Consider the following 22,013-nt stretch of genomic DNA (forward strand, 5'->3'; position numbering starts at 1 on the left):
CAGCTTTTTCTGTGCATTATACATTAGAAATATAAATCCTTTGGACAAGAGCAATCTAACAATGCTTTTTTCATACTTCCATTACTTCTGTGGGCACTAATGAATTCATGAGCACAAAACTTTTCCTTACCAAGCAGGAGTAGGAGTCGTTGAGCCTGTGGTCCAGAGTTAGGCGCTGCACCAGTTCAAAGAGCGAGGAATGGTCGAAGTTACAGGGGTTGGCTGAAATAAACTCATCCATACCATGCTTCTGGGCTCGATCAGCATCTAGACACACCAATTTACCCATCCAATGAGGACAGAGATGAAGAGAAAAACAAATGCAGTTGTCAAATGTCAGAGCCTTGTTGAAAGTTAATAATAAAGGTCACCTTGTGAAAATGTATTAACACTCATGAATGTGTGTGTGTGTGTGTGTGTAATTTTTATTTTAATGTTGTATCAAAAGCACTCTTACAATGAGAGATGCTATAAGCATATAGAAAAAATGTGGTCCTGTGTCTAGCAAATGATTACATTATAGGCCCATCATGCAGGTTGCCAGGTATAGAAAAGGTGAATTTCCAGACATCTTTCAGGAGGTGAGGGGGATCTAGAGGTTGAAGGTTAGTTATAAGATCTGAGGGTATGTTTGTGACCATGCATATTCATGCATTCATCTCCATACACTTCAGTTTTATTCTACACAGCTCTGGGTTTTTAAAGTCAATTTTTCTCTGACTTGACAAGTGACTAGACTGGGTTTGCACTTGGCTGTGAGCATTGCCAAAACTCTTGTAATTCATATAGCAGTGCACCTATAGTTTTAGAAGCGTCACCAGCCCCCCATTTTCTTTGCTGTCAGTTCATTAATGTTTGGGGTTAGGCTCTGTGCTGTGGAAACCCTCAAGATGAAGTGAAGGTGTGCATCAGTGAGAAGACTCCTGTGTGGGTTTTTATTCATCTTCATCACAGAGAAAAGATGCTCACACAGGTACTGTATTCAGTGTTATGCCAGTTCACATTTAAAATTAACTAGTTCACGGTCATAGTTAATTTTGTACAATTTTTAACTAAGTTCATGGTTCGAAAATTGAACTAGTTCACGTTAATTTGTTCCATTTTTAAGATCATGTGTGTAGTTATGAATTGTTGGTGTCGGATCATGACTGCGTGTCGCTCCGCTCATTTTAACTGTCCTGACTGAGCATCAAGTCTCGTGTTGTACTGAGCACAAAATGCTGACGAGTCATTTTTCATGATGTTTAAATGCAGTCTGCAGAAACTCCACGCTCTCACTTGGACATTTGCGTTCAGAGAAACTGCGGAGGATCTCCAGAGCCAGTGCATGTCTGAAAGCAGCTCCAGTATCCAGATGATTCACGCAAAATTGTTAAAAGTTTAAATGTGATGGGCACTTCTCACTCTCAACAGTTGCCATCTTGCCAATGTAGTGAAAGGTGAAGGGCCTCCAGCACATTGGCAAGCACATGAAAATGGCAGCAGAGAAAGGATATTTTGGTGGATGACAACCACATTCACAAGCTGTGATTGTCATTTCCAGTAATTATTGATATGATTCAACAATACCTTGCACAACATCACTTGCACTACATGTGAGTAAGTATCTGATTTGTGACACAAGAAACTGCATTCCCTTGTGTCCTATGCAGTATACAGTTGACACAACAACTTTTTGGTATGACTTCCACAGTTGGCAAATCCTTCAACATTGATTGGTTACAGTCGTGACAACCTTTAAAAAAGGAGACAAACAGAAGTTTTTAGTAAGTTTTTTTCCCACTGGCCTTATTAAAATGCAGTGGTAAAACGTAATACACTCTAGATTGCCCCAATGGGAATTGGCAAAGAACATAGCAGCCTGAAATTCAACCATTCTTCGTTATCTGTGACCTAAAATGTGATGGCATATTTCCCCTTGAGTTCTTGTTTATGTGTTATGTTTACATCAGGGTTCAAATTGAGAGAATCGTTTTCTTTTATCATTTTGCTGGCTGCCACATCAATAAAGAGGAGAAGTGATGTAGCTCTATTTCAATTGTCTTGGATTTGTCATTTTTAGATTTTTTTTTATGTGGAATTTATATCTTGCAACTCATCAGCTTCACACTAAACACCACCCAGTTGGTTAAGAAAGCAGCGAATGTACTTTGTGAGGAGGCTTAGGGGATGCAGCATGTCACCAAAGAGCCTCAGCAACTTCTACACCTGTATCACTGTGTGCTATGGGAGCACCACTGCAGAAGGTACAGAGGTGTGAAATGCAGGACATCCAGACTGAGGAACAGTTTCTATCCAACAGCCATCAGACTATTAAATACTCACTAGCCCTGACACCACCCTGGACTACTAACACACAGATCCTCCACTCTGCCCCCAATGGCCACATAAATCCAGTATGGAGTGACATGGCATGGGAGCCATGTGAAGTACATCAACAAGATGGTATGTTGAAACCATGAAATAGTTTAACCAACATGCTTAATAAAAGTTTTACCAAACAATTTTTATGCAAAATTATCAAAAAACATTCTTGGGCAAGGGAGCTTACAAAATATGTAGGAAAGCATTTCTCCATATATACAAACAAATGATTATGTAGTGCTGATGAAATTAAAACAATATTATTTGAACACTAAAGAGAAAAACCAAAATTAAGAATGAACAGTTTGAAAAAGTGTATTTACCATCAGCACCATGTCACCCTTAACCTGAGCTCTGTTTGTGCTCACTTGAGATGTGGTATCCTGCCTCTGGCGAAAGAAACCAGACACTTCCACTCATATCCAGAGGAAAAGAGAAAGTGTCAACTGTGTGATCTTGAAGAGGTTAAAAAATGTAATGCGCCTTTTAAAGTCCATTATATCATAATCTTAGATTCAGGCTTTTCTTTAAAATGTCGGCAAACTGTCTTGCCTTGTTTCCTATGTCAAATGAATGTAGACTTTAGTTCCTGTTTACACAGGGTTTTGCTTGGCCTATGCTGTGTTAACTGCCTGCCTCACATTTGATGTGTTTGGGGAACAGTCAAAGTTGTGTTTCAAATATATAAATACAGACTTTTCTTTGGAGGGGGGTCTTTGGAAAGGATTGTGTTTTGGTTGTGTGGTTTTAACAATCTGGCATATATGGAGTTGTGGCTATGTGTTCTTTTGCTGTGATTTTGCTATTTCACTTAAAAAACAACACAGCATAAGGTTTGATTTTGCAATAAAAGCATGGCTCATATTAGATTCTATTTAACTTTGCTCTAGAATAGACGGTTTGGACTTTGTGATCTGTCCCGTCTCTAAGAACAAACTTGGGACACATGTGAGGGAGGTTAATACCGAGCTATACAACAGTCAAGAGATTTGTCAGCCAACGTCCTCTTCACTGCCCAGTAAAGGCACCCCAGCTGTCAATCAACAAACAAAACAAAGAACGGGATGCTGGGAGCAGATTGTGTCCCCTCAACAAGTTCCACCCTCCCCCCAAAAATCTAAAAAGGTGACATTGTGGTGCCCCTTTGGTCTGTAGCTGGTGGCTTGTCAGGTCTGTTTGATGTGAGTGAGCAGGAGAAGAGGCGGGAGGGCTGGACAGTAACAAGCAGTGACATTAGTCACCCCGTCCGTCTGGGCAGGGGAAGGACTGCCCTGACAGTGATTGATGGCTGCTATTCATTTATAGATCCATAGGAGAGGAACCGGGAGGCAGTGGACACAATGCTGGTCTTGGGTTTGATGGTCAAAAGCATTTGGGGCTATTGAGAACATGGCCTGCTGATATGGAACCTCTCTCTAACCCAAAACCATTTCATTGAGAAGATACAAATTCAATTTGATTTTCAACAGTATTGAGGTTAAAACATCAGAGGTCTCTCCTCTTATAGGGAAATAGGCCTACTCGTGTGAGATCATGTTCTCCTGCCTCAGCTCTGAAAATGGCTCCAACTAGATCAACCGCAGGTGTTAGTTCTTAATGTTACTAATTTTTCAGTTTAGCTGTCTGGACATTAGATTTTTCCTGCCAGTCTACAATCAATAATTCAAAACATGTGAAAAGTGAAATCATGTGATGAGAAATGTTTGCAACTGTATAAAAAAAAAACTGAAAACTCTTATTTTATTTTATTAAAACTAGTTCAGATAGTTCAGGACTTTGAAAAAGCTATAGGTTTTCATGGGTTAAGACAATTAATTGTCAACTGACCCGGGACCTCTCCGATCCAAGTTTTTTAGAGCCCGTTGGATTTGGGTTGTTTCCCATTTCGTTTAAGCAGGTGTTGCCTCTACTCAACATTATGGGCTCGGGTTCAAAATGTCTGATTTTTGGTCCCATGCAGAGTGAAGACGTCTGATAAAGGCCCTTTTAGCATCAATTGCAGATTTTGAGTCTTCCTGGGTAAGATCACTCCAATCATTGCATACATGAATTAGTTAATTACAATCTTTCCAACCCATCCTCTCAAGATCCAGATTGGATGGGAAGCCTATGTATGCTGACATCTACAGGTCTCTAAAAAGATGTTGAGGTTTAAGTCTGGGCTTTGGCTATAAGCTAATCAAGGACAGCCAGAAAATCCACTCCAGCATTGTCTTGGCATAATATTTCAGGTCAAGGTCACGCTGAAAAGTGAACCACTGTTTCAGTCTCAGGTCACATGCACTCATGAGCAGGTTTTCCTTTACAATGGACATCATGGTTTGGTTTTGTCCTGAATTCTGAGAAGTTATATATAGCTGTGTGCCTAAGCTATGTTATTTTTTTGGGGGGTTCAATGGGTTCCAAAATTTGACAGAGGGGCCAGGCCAGGAACAGATGGATGCAGTGTTTTTGTGAACTAATATAAATGACATGGAAAAATCATTACATGAAAGGATTTGGCCTTTACCAAGTAGCAAAGCACTTGTTTGCAAGGTCATTTAACAAAAACCTGCCTTCAGAGAAAGGCTCGCTAGCCTTTGCTATTTTGAATGCCACCCAAAAAACATGCCTTGGTAGATTACTCTTAAATCGCAGTTTGTCTGTGAAAAAAAATGTTGCTGAGTCTGTAAATTAGTCGCCAACCTCTGAGCTGCAGCCGCCCATTCTTGCGTTGACTGCTTGCTAGCCGAGTTAGCATGCTTCGTAGCAAAGTGACGGCTGATGTTGTACTCCATGAAAACTGCGAAAGTTTCTCGGCATATCAGGCATACAGCCTTCGATTAGACATCAGTGAAAAAGGCTAGAAAAGCGCTTTATAAATAAATACAAAGACATTTACATTTATTTTGTTGTCGACTCCGTGTTAAACACTCGGCACTCATTGTTCACTTTTCGTTTCCTTGATCCTCTCATTTTACAGAAGGGCTCACAGGGCAAAGGGAAAAAGTGAAGGGAGATCAAGTGCCCTTTCAAGCCCTATACACCGCACTCCCGGGCAAATTTAATTTAGCTGACGCTTTTATCCAAAGCGACTTACAATAAGTGCATTCAACCCCCAGGGTTCAAACCCAGAACAACAAGAATCAAGAAAGTATGATTTCTTCAAAAATAAAGCAAAACTACAAAGTTCAATAAGTACGTGCCATTTAAGTGCTACAAAATTGTTAGTTTCAAAAATCCGGGCCGGATTAAAAAGCCCAACGGGCCGTACTTTGCCCATGTCTGAACTAGACTTTGCCATGGACTCTTGTGTGAAGCACTTTGTAACCTCGTTACGATAAGTGCTATACAACTAATGTTATTATAATTATAATTATTAACTGTAACTTATCTGCAAACATTGATGCAAACAAATATGTGGAGGAAGCCTATGATTTATAAATGAAAACATTTCCTTTTCTTAAGGTTTATTTCCATAAGAGGATACTCTCGGAAAAATTAATCATGTTGTATTTATAAAGGAATAAGACAGAGACTGCTTTGATAGAAGAAGCAAGGGGGAAATAATTTGAAAAATAACTTGGCATGACATTATTATAATCTACATTTATGATCAAGCACTAAATATGTCAAAACAAATTCAACTCTAAGTCATCCCAAGAGTGAGAGAGAGTCAATTGTGAAGATCCATTTCACCTCTCAGCAGCTGCAAACAAAACTCTTCATTCCCTCTTATTTGTTACAGTGTTTTAATGTAGTCTATTTTGATTTGGGTCGGGGGGTGAGGCGTGGGTGGGATGTTATATTATTCACTGCACTGAGCCAGGTGTGAAGCTGCAAGTAGTTATTTGGTAACATTGACTGATTGCTGCCTGATTTAATTGTGCACCAACCACACTGTATTATTCATGGACTGGCACTTTTAACTTGGTAATTACCAGCTGGTGGGACTCAGTGGGATTCCTGTGGTTGTGTCAAAAACAGCTCACTCAGTAAATTCACCTACACTACTGCACACAGGAAGCACTTTTATTTTTTTAATTAGGCAAGTTGACGCAATTGTCTTTTGAGGAAATTTTGTGTTGCATTGTGCATTTTTGTTGTCTACATATAGAGTCTGCTGAAATTTTCCATGAAACTTTTAGTTTTTGTGTGAGTAATAAATGGCCTCTGATTGAAGCAGATTCATCTGATAATCCAGATGGAGTAACAGATTCATGCAGCTGAATCCAGCTGTTTTTAGTCTGAATTCTGACTGAGACATAAATATGCATTCATACTTCCACCACTTGTTGTGTGTGTGTTTCCAGAGTAATAGGCGGGAGGGGAAACGGTCCCTCTGTCTATCATATCAGCAAACAAAGCTAAAGTTATTTGTCACTGTCACAAAATGGGGGAAACCATGACACCAAACAGAAGAGCATACTTCAGCAAGAAACTTTTTGACTTTCTGATGGTACACCAGCTTGTTTTTCTGCATGGCCTTGGCAACTGCAAGCCCTCTGATTTAATGGATAAGATGCTGTCTCTCCCGGGGGGCTAGTAGTTGGACTTTCCCCTTAGGGGTCCGTTTCTGCAGCAGCGTCTCAGGTATGGACTGCTTTGGCCGACACTGTCATTTCACAATGCTGGCCATTGGTTGAGGAGGGCTGATTTTTTCTGGCTCTGAAACAAAGTCTCATTTATCATACGGTTTCAGTGGGACAGAGAACAGTGCAGCAATCCCCCACTAGCTGCCATGACCACTAGCTATACAATACTGCTTTTTTTTTCAGGACGTTGATACAGCAAAAGTAGCTATTCTCCTCAAGTCCCTGTGTGCTTGTGGGTTGTTGGTGGATATCGAGGGGCCACCACTTATTTGGCACTGTGACTTTTTGTTCCTATGCATGTGCACTCGATGGACTATACGCCATGGGGCTGTCTATCATGCTCTCAGCTAAGTTCCTCCACTTAGTTCCAAAGTCTGACACAGCCCAACAGTTCATCCATCACAACCAAACATGGGATAGAACATCACAAGCCTACTACAAGGCATCATTTGTCATTCCAGGGTCTTCACCGCTGCATCAATTGTATGTTCATATCTCTTATAACTAACAGCAAGGTGGAATAAACACCTGAGCATCTTTCCTACTTTGAACAGGCTGTGTAACAGGTTCTATGTACTGTCCTTCCCTTTCTGGGATTTTTTTTTTCTGTTAATATCTACAATCAAGTGCAGCACTTTAAATGTTTGCCTGGTAACAGTGTGAAAGTTTGAGCTTGTTTTAAAACACTGCCATGTCTTCGCTCTCTCAGCAGCTGGCCAATATTTAAAACATAAAACATTTGTATATAATCAAAACCAAACTTTACATAAATATGAACACACTATTTCATACTTATCAATGCTGCTAAAACCTTTATCCTGATTATGTTTTCCTCTACACTTGACATCTATTGCACTTCTGTCCGTCCTGGGAGAGGGATCCCTCACATGGGGCTCACTCTGAGGTTTCTATGTTCTTTTTACCCTGTTAAACAGGTTTTTAGAAGTTTTTCCTTACTCTTGTTGAGGGTTAAGGACAGAGGATGTCACACCATGTTAAAGCCCTATGAAACTAATTGTGAATGGTGAATATGGGCTATACAAATACAATTTGATTGATTGATTGATTGACTATTTTGTGTGTATTTTAATACTAGTTTAGTCAACTCCTGTACAGATTTCAAATATGCAGACAGAAACACAGCCAAAGAAAATGATTTTTGCACACAGATTGCAAAGAACCTACACTATTGTTTTTCATGTATTTACTAACACACAGAACGGTACTAAATGAGAAGGAGCGACAGATAACAAAGGAAGGAAAGAGAAAGCAAGTGGAGGAAAGCACTTACCCTCCAATCCAACTACAAGATAGCAGGGTCAGGGTTTAGAAGAAAAAGAATAGGAAGAAAAGGAAGAAGGAACAAACAGAGAAACATAAAGACACACAGCAAAGCCACCAACACCTTAACACTACAGCAGTTCTACAACAAACAGCAAAGCAGCACACAGAAAAGAATAACAATAGCAGTTGAAAACATATACAGTACACAACCAGGAAGAAGACAGACTATGACTTCATTAGCTAATATGTAAAACATGTGTGGACGACAGCACATTGGAGAGTGAGACATTGAGCATGAAGAGAAAGAACTAGAAACTGTGAGTGATAATAAGAAAAGCCTACACTTATTTTCATTCTTCACATATTATAGTGTGATTCAAGACTTAATAGAAGATCTCTTCTCAGGCTACAATAGGACTGATGTTAAAACACTAAGTTAAATGTGGCTGCAACAGACAAGAGTAAACTATGCTGACTTTTCACGTTAAGGTGCCAGTTTCTGGCATGACAGGGGCCTTCAAGGTATACAATATTTGTATAAAGCTTAATAAGAAAGGTGAATCAGCAAACTAAAATGAATGGTACATCATCAAGTTAGCAAATAAAAAAATCTGAAAGTCATGTCCTGGCAAAGCATCAATGTGGTGTGAGAGCTAAAAAGGCAAAGAAGAATCGGAGATAAAAACTCACAGAACTGAGATATAGGTGCATCGAGCTGCGGTGTCGTGCCCCCCCTCGAGTTGAGTTTCTGGACCTGTGTCGGAGGAACTGGCTTGTGTGACTGGCCAGTAGCTCGGTACATGGCCTGCACCCATAGGATCCGGTCCTGCTCATCATCACTGGCAAAAATGACAGTGTCACCCTCTTTGACAGCATTGAAGAATGTCCGACCGCCGTCCAGACCTGAGAGACAAACAAAGGAGGAGGTTGATTTATGTGTTATCTTGATCCCAGATTCCTATTTGTGTTCATACTTCAGCGGGGCTGTAGTGGTAAAAAAAAGGTGGGTAAACTATAATTTTCAGTCAGCTCTGTCACCATGTTATTTAAATGTTGGATGAACCTCACCCTTACCCAGTCACCGACTGTTATAAGAGACTATATAGTCTAGGAGACTAGAACAACTGAAATCCAATATAGAACAATTAAAAATTTATTTGCATTTCATTATTATTAATCTTATTTTAGTTGTTTATTTGTTCTGATATGGGGTAAACAATGATATAATTTCACAAAGTACAGTCACTCAGTTAGTGTATACAAATTTGAGGGACTACATTAATTGAGTGTTGTAATTTCATGTTACTTTATACATCTTCTCCACTAGAAATATTGGACTTTTCTCAGAATCAAGATTTTTGCATACAAACAATAAAATCAAGATTTTAAATAATCGCATGTGTAACAATAAGGGTGTGGTATTGTGTAGTAATAATACATTACAACAAACACAGAGTGCATTCATTGTGAAAATGGCCACTTGAATGATCAGCCGGTATCATTGGAAATTAATTATAAAATGTCATTTTTAGCATATGATTCAGAAAGCTAGCCTAGACCAAAGCAGCCAGTAACAGCGTCTTTCAAATGACGTCTGATTTAGCTCATCATATTTCACACAGGCATGTTGTTAATCTTACTAACTGATAAACAAGCAACCATCATTCACCATTTGCAACTAGTTGCAGCTCATTAATATGGGGCGCCTCCCCCTCCAACATCCTGAGAAAAAAAGCCTCCTTAAACATGTTAAACATACTAATTAGATAATAAGGTTTAGTTTACTCGTACAATGTTTGTGACTAAGGAGTCTGGTGAGCAGGGGTCAGGTGCCAGGCAACAGTGATAAGGGGCGTGGCAAGATAAGGTTGTGTCCTGAACTGTCATGTAATGCTGAATGTTGAATTTGACACAAACTTTAAAAATCTGACTATAACAAGTGAGTAACCACCATAAAAAGGTATGTTAATTCTATGTTGCATTTAAAAAGGTACGCATACGGCATTTACGTGCATTTACCCCCCAGTACATCCCCGTACAACAGCATAAACAACACTGATATGTGACAAAATACAGAAAAACATGCAAGGACACTACAAGAAATTCACATTGTTTATCTATGCCCCATGATGAAACAACACACATTGTATCATCTTCACCATCACCATCTGATATAAGAAATCTTGACTGATGGAAACAGTTCCAGTCAGTGCTTTAGAGAGTTTAGTGTGATATAGTAAGTTAAATAAGTGAGCATAAAATCACAAGTACTAGTTAAAATCGAAACAACAAACAAATGAGGACAGAGACACAAAAACAAGTACACAGTATAATGAATGTGTTCAATAATTTAAGGATGCTAAACAAATTATTGTGGTCCATGCCTGGTAATTGCCCATAAAGTTTCATTATGATTTTAAAAAACAGATTAACAAAGCTCCTCTCAGCCTACAAAAGGAAATATATTGTTTCCAATGAGACTGGGTTGCATAAACTGTGATTAAAAAACTGATACTAGATTGTAAAATGGACCATTTCATCAGTCCCATTATATACCATGATGTTGTTTTGTATGGATGTGTTGTTACTTTTTATACGTTTGGCTCTTGTCAGGTAAAAAACAAATGGAATGATATGATGTACATCTGATCCATGAAGTAGAAGTAGAGCACTGTATGCTTTCCTATCCCAACAGGCACAGCAAAACTAACAGGATAGTGATGCTAATCAAGCACAGTGTAGATACCCATACAATCATGAAGAAGAGGTCTAACCAGACAACATGTGTGTTCCACATAGGGTTGCAAAGGGGCTGAAAGTTTCCGGTTAATTTCCGGAAACTCTCCGGAAACTTTCCTCGGGAATTTTGAAAAAAAAAAAAAACTATGCAAATTAAACGCTGAGCAATAAAAACATAATTCAAAACTCTATTTTAAAGATGTATGGAATGCAGCACACTCTGCACGTTGCATTTCAACCCTCCACTGTGCATTCTTCCATCACATGCACAGATAACTCCCAGCATCCTTCACTCTACAGCAGGGCTATTGAGGCCTGCTGTAGTGTCGTGACTAGTCAGGTAAGTTTTAATGATATTACTGGGGAAAATATATTAGCCTGCTTATTGAGGATTGTTCATCTGTTCATCCAGCCTATTTCCATTAATTTATCCATCAATTGTAAAATATTTTTACAGACAATTCCAATTGTTTGGCTAACTATTTATATCTCTGGCATTGCATTAGTGTTTTTTTACAAACTTTTTCTTATCTTCTACAGAACAATGCCACGTGCACTCTCTCATGCGTGGAGACATCTCACCCCATCCAATGTAGAAGGAAAGGCTGTGTACATTTGCAAATACTGTGTAAAGACCTGTGTTAAGAATGACACAACGATGCAGAAGCATATAGTCAAGTGCCCAAAGTTTCCTCAGGGCTCAAATGACACAACAAAATGTTTATATTTATGTCTGTATTTGACAAGGTAAATACAGTTAGTATAAATTACCCACAACATTTCCAGTTTATTCCTGTTAATTCCCGTTAATTCCCGTATATTCCCGTTAATTCCTGTTAATTCCCGTTAATTCCCATGGAAAGTTTCCAACTTTGAATATTCCCGCAATTTTGCAACCCTAGTTCCACACCTGTGTGAACTGTGGCTGTGGCTTTGTCCACAAATCACCTCAAAGTGTGATACTCGTCCTTCACTGCACAGCTGTGTCAAAGTGTTATTGCTACCTGGCTGGGGGTCTGTGTAGTCCACTGTGTAGCCGTCCAGCTGCAGCAGCTCCACAGGCTCGGCCTTCTTTTCTCTGTAGCTGCACATGGCAAAGGTATACTGACTCACCTGCAACAATCACACAGAGACAGAGCATTACATGCTGTGTGCATCATATTCTATTAAGTCAGATGTTAACTGTTGACCTACCTCCAACCACTGCCACATTTCCAAGTGGTCCTCAGGAGACCTTCCTTGAATTAATCATTCTTACACAACAACTCTCTAATGTGCAGCAACAACACCTTCAACTTTTTATATTAAGGTACGAATGAAATTTGTCAAACCAAGATCAATACATATTTTAATAATCAATTATTTATATGATACTTAATATTACAAGATGAATTGTATACTGTTATTGTTACTTTATTTAATTGTCCATGGAGAAAGACACAATACATGTCACAAATCCATGATGAGGCACGTTTTTTCCAACTTTGCTGCAGGAGGCAGATATGGCTAAACCAAAAAGATGATTCAAACACACTGTAAATAAGCATCAACACATGTGTAGCTGCTTTGTTTGTTGCTTATTTTAATTATTTAAAGGTGAAATCTGCCTGTGAAAATATGTGTTGCTGTGCTGCTTGAAAAATTAGTGTGAGGAATATTAACTGTGTGCATCAGCTTGTAGATTGGTGTTATAGGTGTGTTGTCACTACATAGGCGGGACTGCTAACTGAATCTTAGAGGAATTGGCTCATTTTAAATGTAGGTGAGACATAGTGAAGAAGACAGTTAATGTTTGTGTTTATCATGTAACAATGTTAGTAAAGGTATTTTACATAGCTCTCTCTAGTCCAGGGGTTTTCAACTGGTTTTGTACCAGGGACCACCATTCTGACTAGAAAGTAATCCGCGGCCCACTGATGTGCCTACGCGCGCACGTGCCTATGCGTGTGTGCGTGCGTGCGTGTGGATAGAAGGAAGTTTTAACATTTGGTTTTGCATGTTGGTTTTATTTAAAAACCTCAAACAAATCTAGAAAAATCTTTGTAAAAAACAACAAAACGGTTGATTTTCAGTGCTAAAGAATTGAAAAAAAAATTAAAATGCAGTTTGTAGTTGTACTGCATCTCTGTGTCTATTCATTCTGTCGGGAGAACTGCTACTGGATAGATGAAAGTCTTAGAGCTCTCCTAAGAAATTGTTTCTCAACCAGCGAACGTGGTTAAGTTGACTGTTATTGCAATCAATTGTTTTGGCTATTATGCCAATTTATTTTTCTGGCAGTTTCTAGCCCCAAGCCGGTTTCAAGGTTCCCCTCTTCACCTTTATATTATTTTAAACATTTTTTCTTATTTTGGATATTTTTCACGATATTTAAGAGTAATCAGGAAATGTGTTGAAATATCAAATCGAATTTCGCGGACCCCCTGCAATGCCGTCGCGGACCACCAGGGGGCCGCGGACCCCCGGTTGAAAACCCCTGCTCTAGCCCAATGAAGCTGGAGTGATTTCTGACCACGGTCGCATCTGCTGCCAATATTATCTGTCAATCAAAAGCCTGACTTACTTTTTAATTTCTTTTGGAACTACCGCAAATCAGATTTTATTCTTGAGGTCAAATTTTAATTAAGACCAAAGACAAGACTAAAGGCAAAATCAGGGTTTCAACTGCCAATGTCTGAGAAAGTCTGTAACGCAACATTTGTAACTGTCTGGATTGTATGTATCGCAAATGCATTATATATGCATGTGCCAGAAAAGTCAAATTGATGCCAGTTTTGTGCACAGTAAGTATGCACTGCTTTCCATACAATAGTTTTTTTTTTTTTTAGATGTTTCAGCCTGGACCCAAGTGGTGGAGTGAAAAAGAACAAGTGAACAATGTCCCAAGCAACTTTGCTAGCATGGCGAAACACAACATATAGGGAGTTTGTAAATGACTGGTTTATATGTGTTACATCCAACATCCGGTCCTGACAATTATATGGGTTTAAAGTTGATAAATTAAATCGTTTAGTTTGAAGGAATTATCATGGAGAATGTATTTCAATATAGTAAGCAGCTTCCTTGTCTTTCCATCTCTTTCAACATGACCGTAAATCGGAACTTTCAAACCAAATATATAATTCGACCGTGCATGTTAATGATCTCTGGAGAATGAATAATTTCCTTCTTTGGACTTCTCCCCTCACAAATATAAAATAAGCAAGTGTTTGTATATCATCTGCAAAACACATTCATACTGTCAGCGGATGGAGTTTTGAGGACAACATCCCTTCAGTTCCATCCTCAGGACAAGCATAGTGAGCTGTTTGCTCCATTCATTATTTCTCAAGGTGTAATTTAACGCAAACTGTACTTTCAAACCTGTTGATAAAATGCCATTAGCTACCAATACAGCAGCGGTGACCCTGGTCAGTTGCACTGTGCTCCTGCAACTGAGCATTAAGATTCATTTTATTATCCCACACACATGCACAGATGCACAGGCACACTCATGCAAGGGGAAATTTAACCTCTGCTTTTAACCCATCTGGTGCAGGACACACAGAGCAGTGGGCAGCCGTGTATGGCGCCCGGGGAGCAGATGTTGGGGGAGTAAGGTGCCTTGCTCAGGGGCACTAGACAGGATTTTTGGACAGATCAATCCAGGTTCGTCTTTTTGTTGTTTCTCCGTGGAGTCGAACCAGAGACGAACCAGAGACCTTTTCTGCCCATAGTCCACCGCCTCTCCCTTATTCTGGAGACAGAAACGTAACTATGTTATGAGAAAGGAGGTGCTCTGTTGTTGGTTGTGTCCTGCCTGCTGCTACTGTAGCTGCCAGTCATACCAGCCTGTCGTCACAAATCACCAGGCTTGGCCAATCCAACGCTGTCGCCACCTCTGCCGCTGCAAGTGGCAGCTCTCACTTTAGCTGCAGCTGTATCCTGTGTGTGTGTGTGTGTGTGTGTGTGTGTGTGTGTGTGTTGGATTCCCCTCCATGTGTGTGACAAATGAGATTCCTCACGACAGCCCTGATGAGACCTGAGGCCAAGTAGGGGATGGAGGGAACCGGACCAACTCTCAAACAGCTCCCTGGCCTCCAGGACACCACTAAGGCAAATCAGAGTCTAAACTACCCCCCCCCCCCCGCTCCCCCACAAACCCACCCACCCATACCCCAAAACACCAGCCGCATTCTCCCAGTGTCTCTCTCTCTCTTCCAGCTGTCAGTCAGCAGAGAGGTGAGATGGAGAGACAGTGATGAAGAATGAGAGAGGGAGAGAGAGTAGAGGGGGTTGCTGCAGTCGTTTATGTTCACATCATTACAGGAAACACATGGATGTGAATACTGGGGATGATTTGGCATATGTTTTCCGGAAACAAACTTCAGTGGCTAAAAGCCAAACTTTGTATCCGATTCCTGACATGTGGTGGACTTGCATATATGCAGTGCATACCTCAAACAGCTCATTCATTCTGTCTGTGCAGATGAAATGTGTATCTCTTACTGAAATAATTGTATATTTTTTTTATCTAAGATTTCTTCTGATGTTGATTTCAATATAAAAAAACGTATGCAGGTAAATTAAAATCACTTGCATTTATTCTAAATCCAATTGTTTTAGTGAATTGGATAAGTGAATTCAACTGAGATGAAATTAAGTCAATAAAAGATGAATTGAATGAAATAGAAAATTATAGACAAAGAATTCCACCTAAATGGATAGAAATCAAGTATTCTCAATAAAATGACTAGAACTTAATTAAACTAAGATGAATTCAAATGAATTGAATTGAATCTAAAGCCAGATAAAGAAAAATGAGGACAGCTGTGCAATTACATTCAGTCCACCAAGAGCATGACTGGACGTCTGTAATCTGCCTGAATGCTGTAAATGGCGGCTCAGGACACAACCACTGTACTGATTATGAACTAAAGAAGAAGAGGACGAGGAGGGGATCTAAGGACAGAGAAGAAGAGTTGTGGATGAAGAAGTAAGAAAAGGCCATATGTGGTGGTGTACATCTGTTTCAATTCCTATTAGTATCAAGAAAAGTTGTGATACGTAAAATGTTTCATTTTTCACATTTAAACTTGACAAACATCATACTGTAGTTTCACTGCCCCCTTCCTGTGGCACAGCAGAAGGATCACTGGAAAGTGTCTGAAATGGATTTGGAAAATTGTCTTTGTAAAAGTGACAGCTTACAGTTAGTGCTGGCTCAGGTGAGCCCTGGTTGCAAGAGGCCTGCCTGGAGATGTCCCATAATGCACTAAGCACACTCTGTCTCTCTCTCTCTCTATAGTAGACGATCAGTCTCCAGAGATTTGAAAGATTCTGCAAACTTTAATCCAAATTTCGGATCAATTGAAGTAAATAGGTCATAAAGATAAAAACAGACTTGGGAAATAAAATCCCCAAAGACAGGACATATCTACAAGACTTGACAAGAACAACACAGAGTGAGTTAAGGAAAAAATGGCAATCCTGAATATATCTACAATACAGCATCTCTAAAAAAGCAACGACTCAAACACACAGCAATGACCAGATAGTGTGTCTGCTCCTCAAAACAAATCCATCCATGCACATACACAAACAGACATAAACACACACACACACACACACACACACAATGTCTATTGACCAGTATTTGTCACTTGCTATATATTTAGCTGGGAGCAAATGAGAGGCTTCAAGTTGGCGGCACACAGGCTTTTCTAGCTGCGAGTGTTAGGCCAGCTAGTGTTCACTCGACTTTGTCAATCCCCTGTCAACTTGTAGCTCTGAGACATATCCTCTCCAATGCACAAGAGACAAGCCTCCCCCACCCCAGCCCACCCCCGCTGCCCACTTCCTAATGCAGACCCACCAGGAAATGGCTGCTTACACCACCATCCACAAACACACACACAAACATACACACACACACACACACACACACATCTCCTGACAAAAGCCTGCCTGTCCTCTCCATCATTACTCTGACAGCTTGGCAGAATCTTTCTTTCTCACTGCATACACAACATGTGGCCACTGAAACATCGTAGTAACACAGCAGTGCTCATGTTGACGGCTGCTCCTAGTTCTCCGTTGGATGTGATCTGCTTATGGAGCTCATTGTGCATTCACTATAGTCCGAATTTGGTCATGAGGTTTACGTTCATGAGAGTGAGCAACACTGCTGCTAGGAATATGGATTCATCAACCAGTCCTGACTTATTTCAGGGCAAAGCTCAGTTTAGCAGCAGTCACCTTTACTGTTGAGGAAAACAACTTTGTTTTACTTGATTGCAAAATCTGATTAGATTTACTCACATTAATAGCAACTGCTGAACAGTGAAGTAGCTTCTCATTATTGCCCAAGAGTTCCCTTACGAAACTTTATCTTTGAATTATTCCATGTGAAATCAGCAAAATGTCAAAAAAATAAGCCCTATTTCACAATATTTAATAAAATGAAAAAGAATTCCTGGATTCCAAAAATGTTATAGTTATTTATTGACTCATATCACATCATTAGGGTTGGTGTTAATTTGTTAAGTAGTTTGACGAAATAGTACTTTGACGTAGAAGTCAATCAAATCAGATGAATATGAATAAAAAAATTACTTCAATCCTACTGTGCAGGTATACTTCTGTTAGACATCCTAATCTTGTCCCATGGTTCTATTAATGTAAAGCACTTTTAAATATCAAACGTTTCTGGTCCTTCAGCCACAGTTTTAAGTTCTGAATTATTAATATCATCTGGCTCTATATAGGGCAGCAGTTAACTGTCATTTAATTTTTTTGTGTTAAAAACAACATTTTGCTATCCTTTAATATGGTGAAATATGTCCTTTACAATTTACTAGTGCAGGTTGATATATCTAATGACCTTTTTTTGTCCATCTTACAGTCAACAACCTATCCAAAGAAAATTGATTAATTGAACAAAAATAGTTGCAGTTAATTCCATTTGTCAACTGACAAATGGATTGATTGCCAAATCATCTCTTTTGAAAATATAACAAAACAAAACCCAGCAGGGCTCATGATGAGGATAAGCGCTGTGTCCGGTTTTATTTGTCTCACGTTTGGTTGCATCAGAAACAAAACAACAATCTGTCCAAAACCTTCAGTGTTCCCATCCTCAGCAATTGCAGGTTCATCAGAAATGTATGTCATTCCTCGGAGAGTAGGAACCTTATTTACTTTAATATTGCTGTACTGTACTGTATCCATGTAGTGTAGTTGTTTGTGTTTTACCATACAGTACACTGTGTGGCTTTTGTAGAAGGGAGCAATCCACTGCAAACATAACTTTATTAGCTTTGCTCACCTGAACCAGCACAAAGAATCTTTTCTTCCATCTTTTCCACACATTTTTGCCAATGGTCCAAAGATACCTGTGGGATGTAAAGAAGCATTCAGTTAGACAAAGGACATTGCTGTATGACACTTCATGAAGCTGAACAGGATTAGGTTTTTTTCTTCTTTCAGCTTTGCCCTGACTGATGGCAGGCTGTAGTTACAAATAAAGGATTAATGAAGTAGTAGTGTTGGGCATCTACTGACACCCCCTGGTTAAACGTCATTACTGCAGTCAGTCACAGGTGCTGCAGTGCATAGATTTGAAGAAACCTAAATATTACATTTAAAAAAGCATTTAGACCATTTAGGTTTGTTTTAATTGACATTCTTGACATGTGTCTAGTACTTGATTGACGTCCAACATGTCTCTATTGTCTAGACAAGATCCAAGTCATGAAGTCTCAGCTACATGACTTGGACAGCGACAAGAGGTAACAATGATGTCGTTGAAGTCATAGATCGGGATGGGGCTATAAAGCCATTTCCAAGAGAACTACGGGACCACCATGACTGGCTGTCCATCCAAATTAAGTTACCAGGCAAGAAGGTAGCTGACGTAGACCCAAACAATCACGTTTACAGAGCTTCAGAAATCCTCCGTCAAAGATGGGAGGATCTGTCTGAAGCACGACCCTGTCAGATTGCCAAACCGCATTTATCATTTAGATTGATTTAGATCAATATAGTTAAAAGGGTGTTAGGTCAACTTTTTTTGAAATGTGATGATTATTATTACATATAGTGATTTAAGAAATTGTGTGAAATGCATGTATGTGAGTATGCATGCATGTATGTATGGCTAGAGGGTTTGTTGAAACATGTTTGTGTAACAGAACCAAATAAAAGAAATCCATCTGCTCATGGGGCTCATGTGGGAAGACAGTCTGGTACTGAATGATGTGTCCAGTAAGGGGGGAAAAATGCAGTAGTAATATGGAGTACATGGGTCATTATACACACACATTGTCTAATTGTACAATTTAAAACAACTGAAGTATTTTCTTCTCCTGCTCCTCCCCAGTTTAAATCACTTTGATATTTTCACTAGCCTGTATATGTGTCTCATACAGAATACATTATATCTACACATGGAACTTGCAGGTAAGGGGACCTTGATAAGGGGCGGCTATAGACGGCTGTAGACGGTTGTCCACAAATCAGATGGTTTGTTCCAGCTTCTCAAATCTCCATGTTGATGTGTCCTTGGGCTACACACTGAACTCCAGACTGCCCCTGATAGCTGTGCTGTCAGTGTGTGAATGGGATGAGTGATACCCAAGTGCTAGATAGTGCTGTATGAGTGTGTGTGTGGGTGAATAAGTGAATGTGAACTGTAAAGTAACCGTCCATTTACCATTACAGGAGAAAACGTAATTACAAAATCCAAAGCGACTTGAGTGAAGGAGAACAGCCTCGGTACAGTTAGACAGCTTTAACGAACTAGATGATTAAATCTGTTCTGACTGTGGCACCCATATGTAGCCAGTGGAGGTTTATGAGCAGACATAACATGAGCAAGATGCAACACTTACTAATTAAATCGTTTATTTTTTCACATTCAACAAATAGCAAATGATCACTATCTTATTCAGAAATGCAGCAGTCTTACATGAAAACATGATGCAGAAGGAGGTGGAAGTGTAGAGGGCTTTTATTGTAAAAGAACATCTGGTAAGGTCTCAACCTTACCATACAAAGTGCCTCGAGATAATGCATGTTATGATTTGCAGCTATACAAATCAAATTTCATTGAATAAAATCTGGATCTTGACTTTGCTCAGATCCAAACGCTCACACCACAAGAATGCCAACAACCCCCTCGCTGAGTTTGAATAAAATTTCACAAACTATGGACTCCTTGCAAGCAACAAGTAAAGTAGTGACCTTGTTTAAGTGTTGAGACTAAGAACTTGCCATCCTATCGCCCTGCCAGTGTCTATACTGCCCACTGGTGGTAACCCTTGTCCAGGATCAGAGTGCTGCTAGTAACAGTTAGTCCCCTGATGAATGTTTACAGAAACATTTTCTCTTTAACTCTTTGTGGTATCTTCAGATCTTGTGCTTCTCGGTGCACAGTTATATGCCAGAGGGTTCTGTTGGCAAGTGTGTACCATGTTTGAACTAGAATAAGGCCAGGGGGGTTGTATGCCTCCGCCAACCAGTGCAATTTCTGTGTATATATTTCTCCATCCTTTTTTTCCATATTAATTTAAAGGTCACTGTAAACTTTGACAACTTAAACATAGTCACTTTATCTTTGTGTCCAAGTGACAACTGATCAAAAGTCACAGTGACCTTACAAAACATAATGTTTTACCCTTAATTACAAAATATGCTTATTACCTTTTCATTTTCTTTATTTTTAAAAACAATGGTTTGTAAAACTTTTGCCATTCACTTTTCTAGTTCTAGTTGATCATTTATTTGTTAAACATGTGGATAGTTGGTGTCTAAGCTATTGGAAGAAGTAATGTAAAGACTCATCAAGGTCCAAAAAGCAGAAGGTCCTGCTCACCTGTATAGGGTGAAACCAAGGTCAATGAATTCCACTAAGTAGTAATGCTGCTAATAAACCTTAAGCCAACTAACCTTGTCATGCATTCTTTGTCCATGAAAAGGTAGAGGTTTTCTATGAAAACTCCACAATGATAACAGTTATGTGGACTCTAAAATTATGAGCACACATTAAATATCAATGATGGAAAATGTATTTTAAAATTATAATTCTGGATCTAGTTGCTAAACAGAAAATTGCTATATATAAGATATGATAATGATGAGTGATCATTTCTACACTAGCATCCTTTACTGGTCAGATCTGGTGCTGCAGGCACATATACATTAAGACAGTATATGGATTATGGTCTTGTTGAACCACTCAAATAAGCATATTTATTGTCTCTCAAGTATTCCATTCCCAATCTTGAGTTGACATTTTTTTACCAACCAACAGAAAGCAAATGTTTAACGTTAGCTAATTCAGAGTTCCACTTTTACTCACTCACAGTCGAGTATGAACCCTTTACATTTTGAATAACAGAAGACTAGGAAACCATCTACCTGCTCCCCGCTTAAAGATAGACAGTTACTGTTTAGCATAGAGTGGACATAAATAACTGCTTAAATATCTCTCAGCACGTATTTGACAGACAGAGAAAGCTATCTTAGAAAAAAAGACTGTTCTCATTTGCATCTCAACGTGAGTGAAAAATTGGATAAATAGAAAATAATCATGCTACACCTAGAGAAGTGAGACAACACTCGACTTTCTTGTACAAAAACTAAGATACGACATATTTGAACATTATTTAAATAAATACATTTTTTTAAAAAGAGCAAAACTTAGCCTCAGATGTCACCTGTCACTAACCAATACAGACAGGACAGCAGACATCCATCAAAACCAAAAAAACAAAAATCTAAAATCTAAAATCAAAAATCAAAAATCAAAAATCAAAAATCTAAGCTATCAGATTTCATGCATAATGTCATGATATTTATAAATGGGCCACACTCACTGCTGAAGGGAATATTTTACCGTTGTCAAACCTTTCCCAGAATTTCAGATTACTCAATGAACTGGTGCAAACCAACATCCTACCACTTTGCAAGGACAGAGGATGTGGCAGTGTCACCCAGTCATGTCATTTGATTTAATGAATTAAACATTTATCCGCAAAATATTTATGTATCAGCTAAATCAATGTATCAACA

The 22,013-nt window shown here is 39.2% G+C and overlaps 1 protein-coding gene across 5 annotated transcripts in view; it reads right to left on the reverse strand.

The window, feature by feature from the left end:
* Positions 1–22,013, reverse strand: part of cadpsa (Ca2+-dependent activator protein for secretion a) — a 152,105-nt gene that overhangs the window by 68,786 nt on the left and 61,306 nt on the right. For all 5 annotated transcript variants that reach the window (XM_061069906.1, XM_061069907.1, XM_061069904.1 and 2 more), the window contains exons 9-12: positions 18,268–18,334; positions 11,966–12,074; positions 8,913–9,125; positions 131–267 (exon numbers count right to left, since the gene is read on the reverse strand). In XM_061069906.1, the coding sequence (XP_060925889.1) occupies positions 131–267; positions 8,913–9,125; positions 11,966–12,074; positions 18,268–18,334 (526 nt within the window). The remainder of the gene's footprint in view (positions 1–130; positions 268–8,912; positions 9,126–11,965; positions 12,075–18,267; positions 18,335–22,013) is intronic.

The sequence above is a fragment of the Limanda limanda genome, chromosome 4, assembly GCF_963576545.1.
Source record: "Limanda limanda chromosome 4, fLimLim1.1, whole genome shotgun sequence".
Lineage (NCBI taxonomy): Eukaryota > Metazoa > Chordata > Actinopteri > Pleuronectiformes > Pleuronectidae > Limanda > Limanda limanda.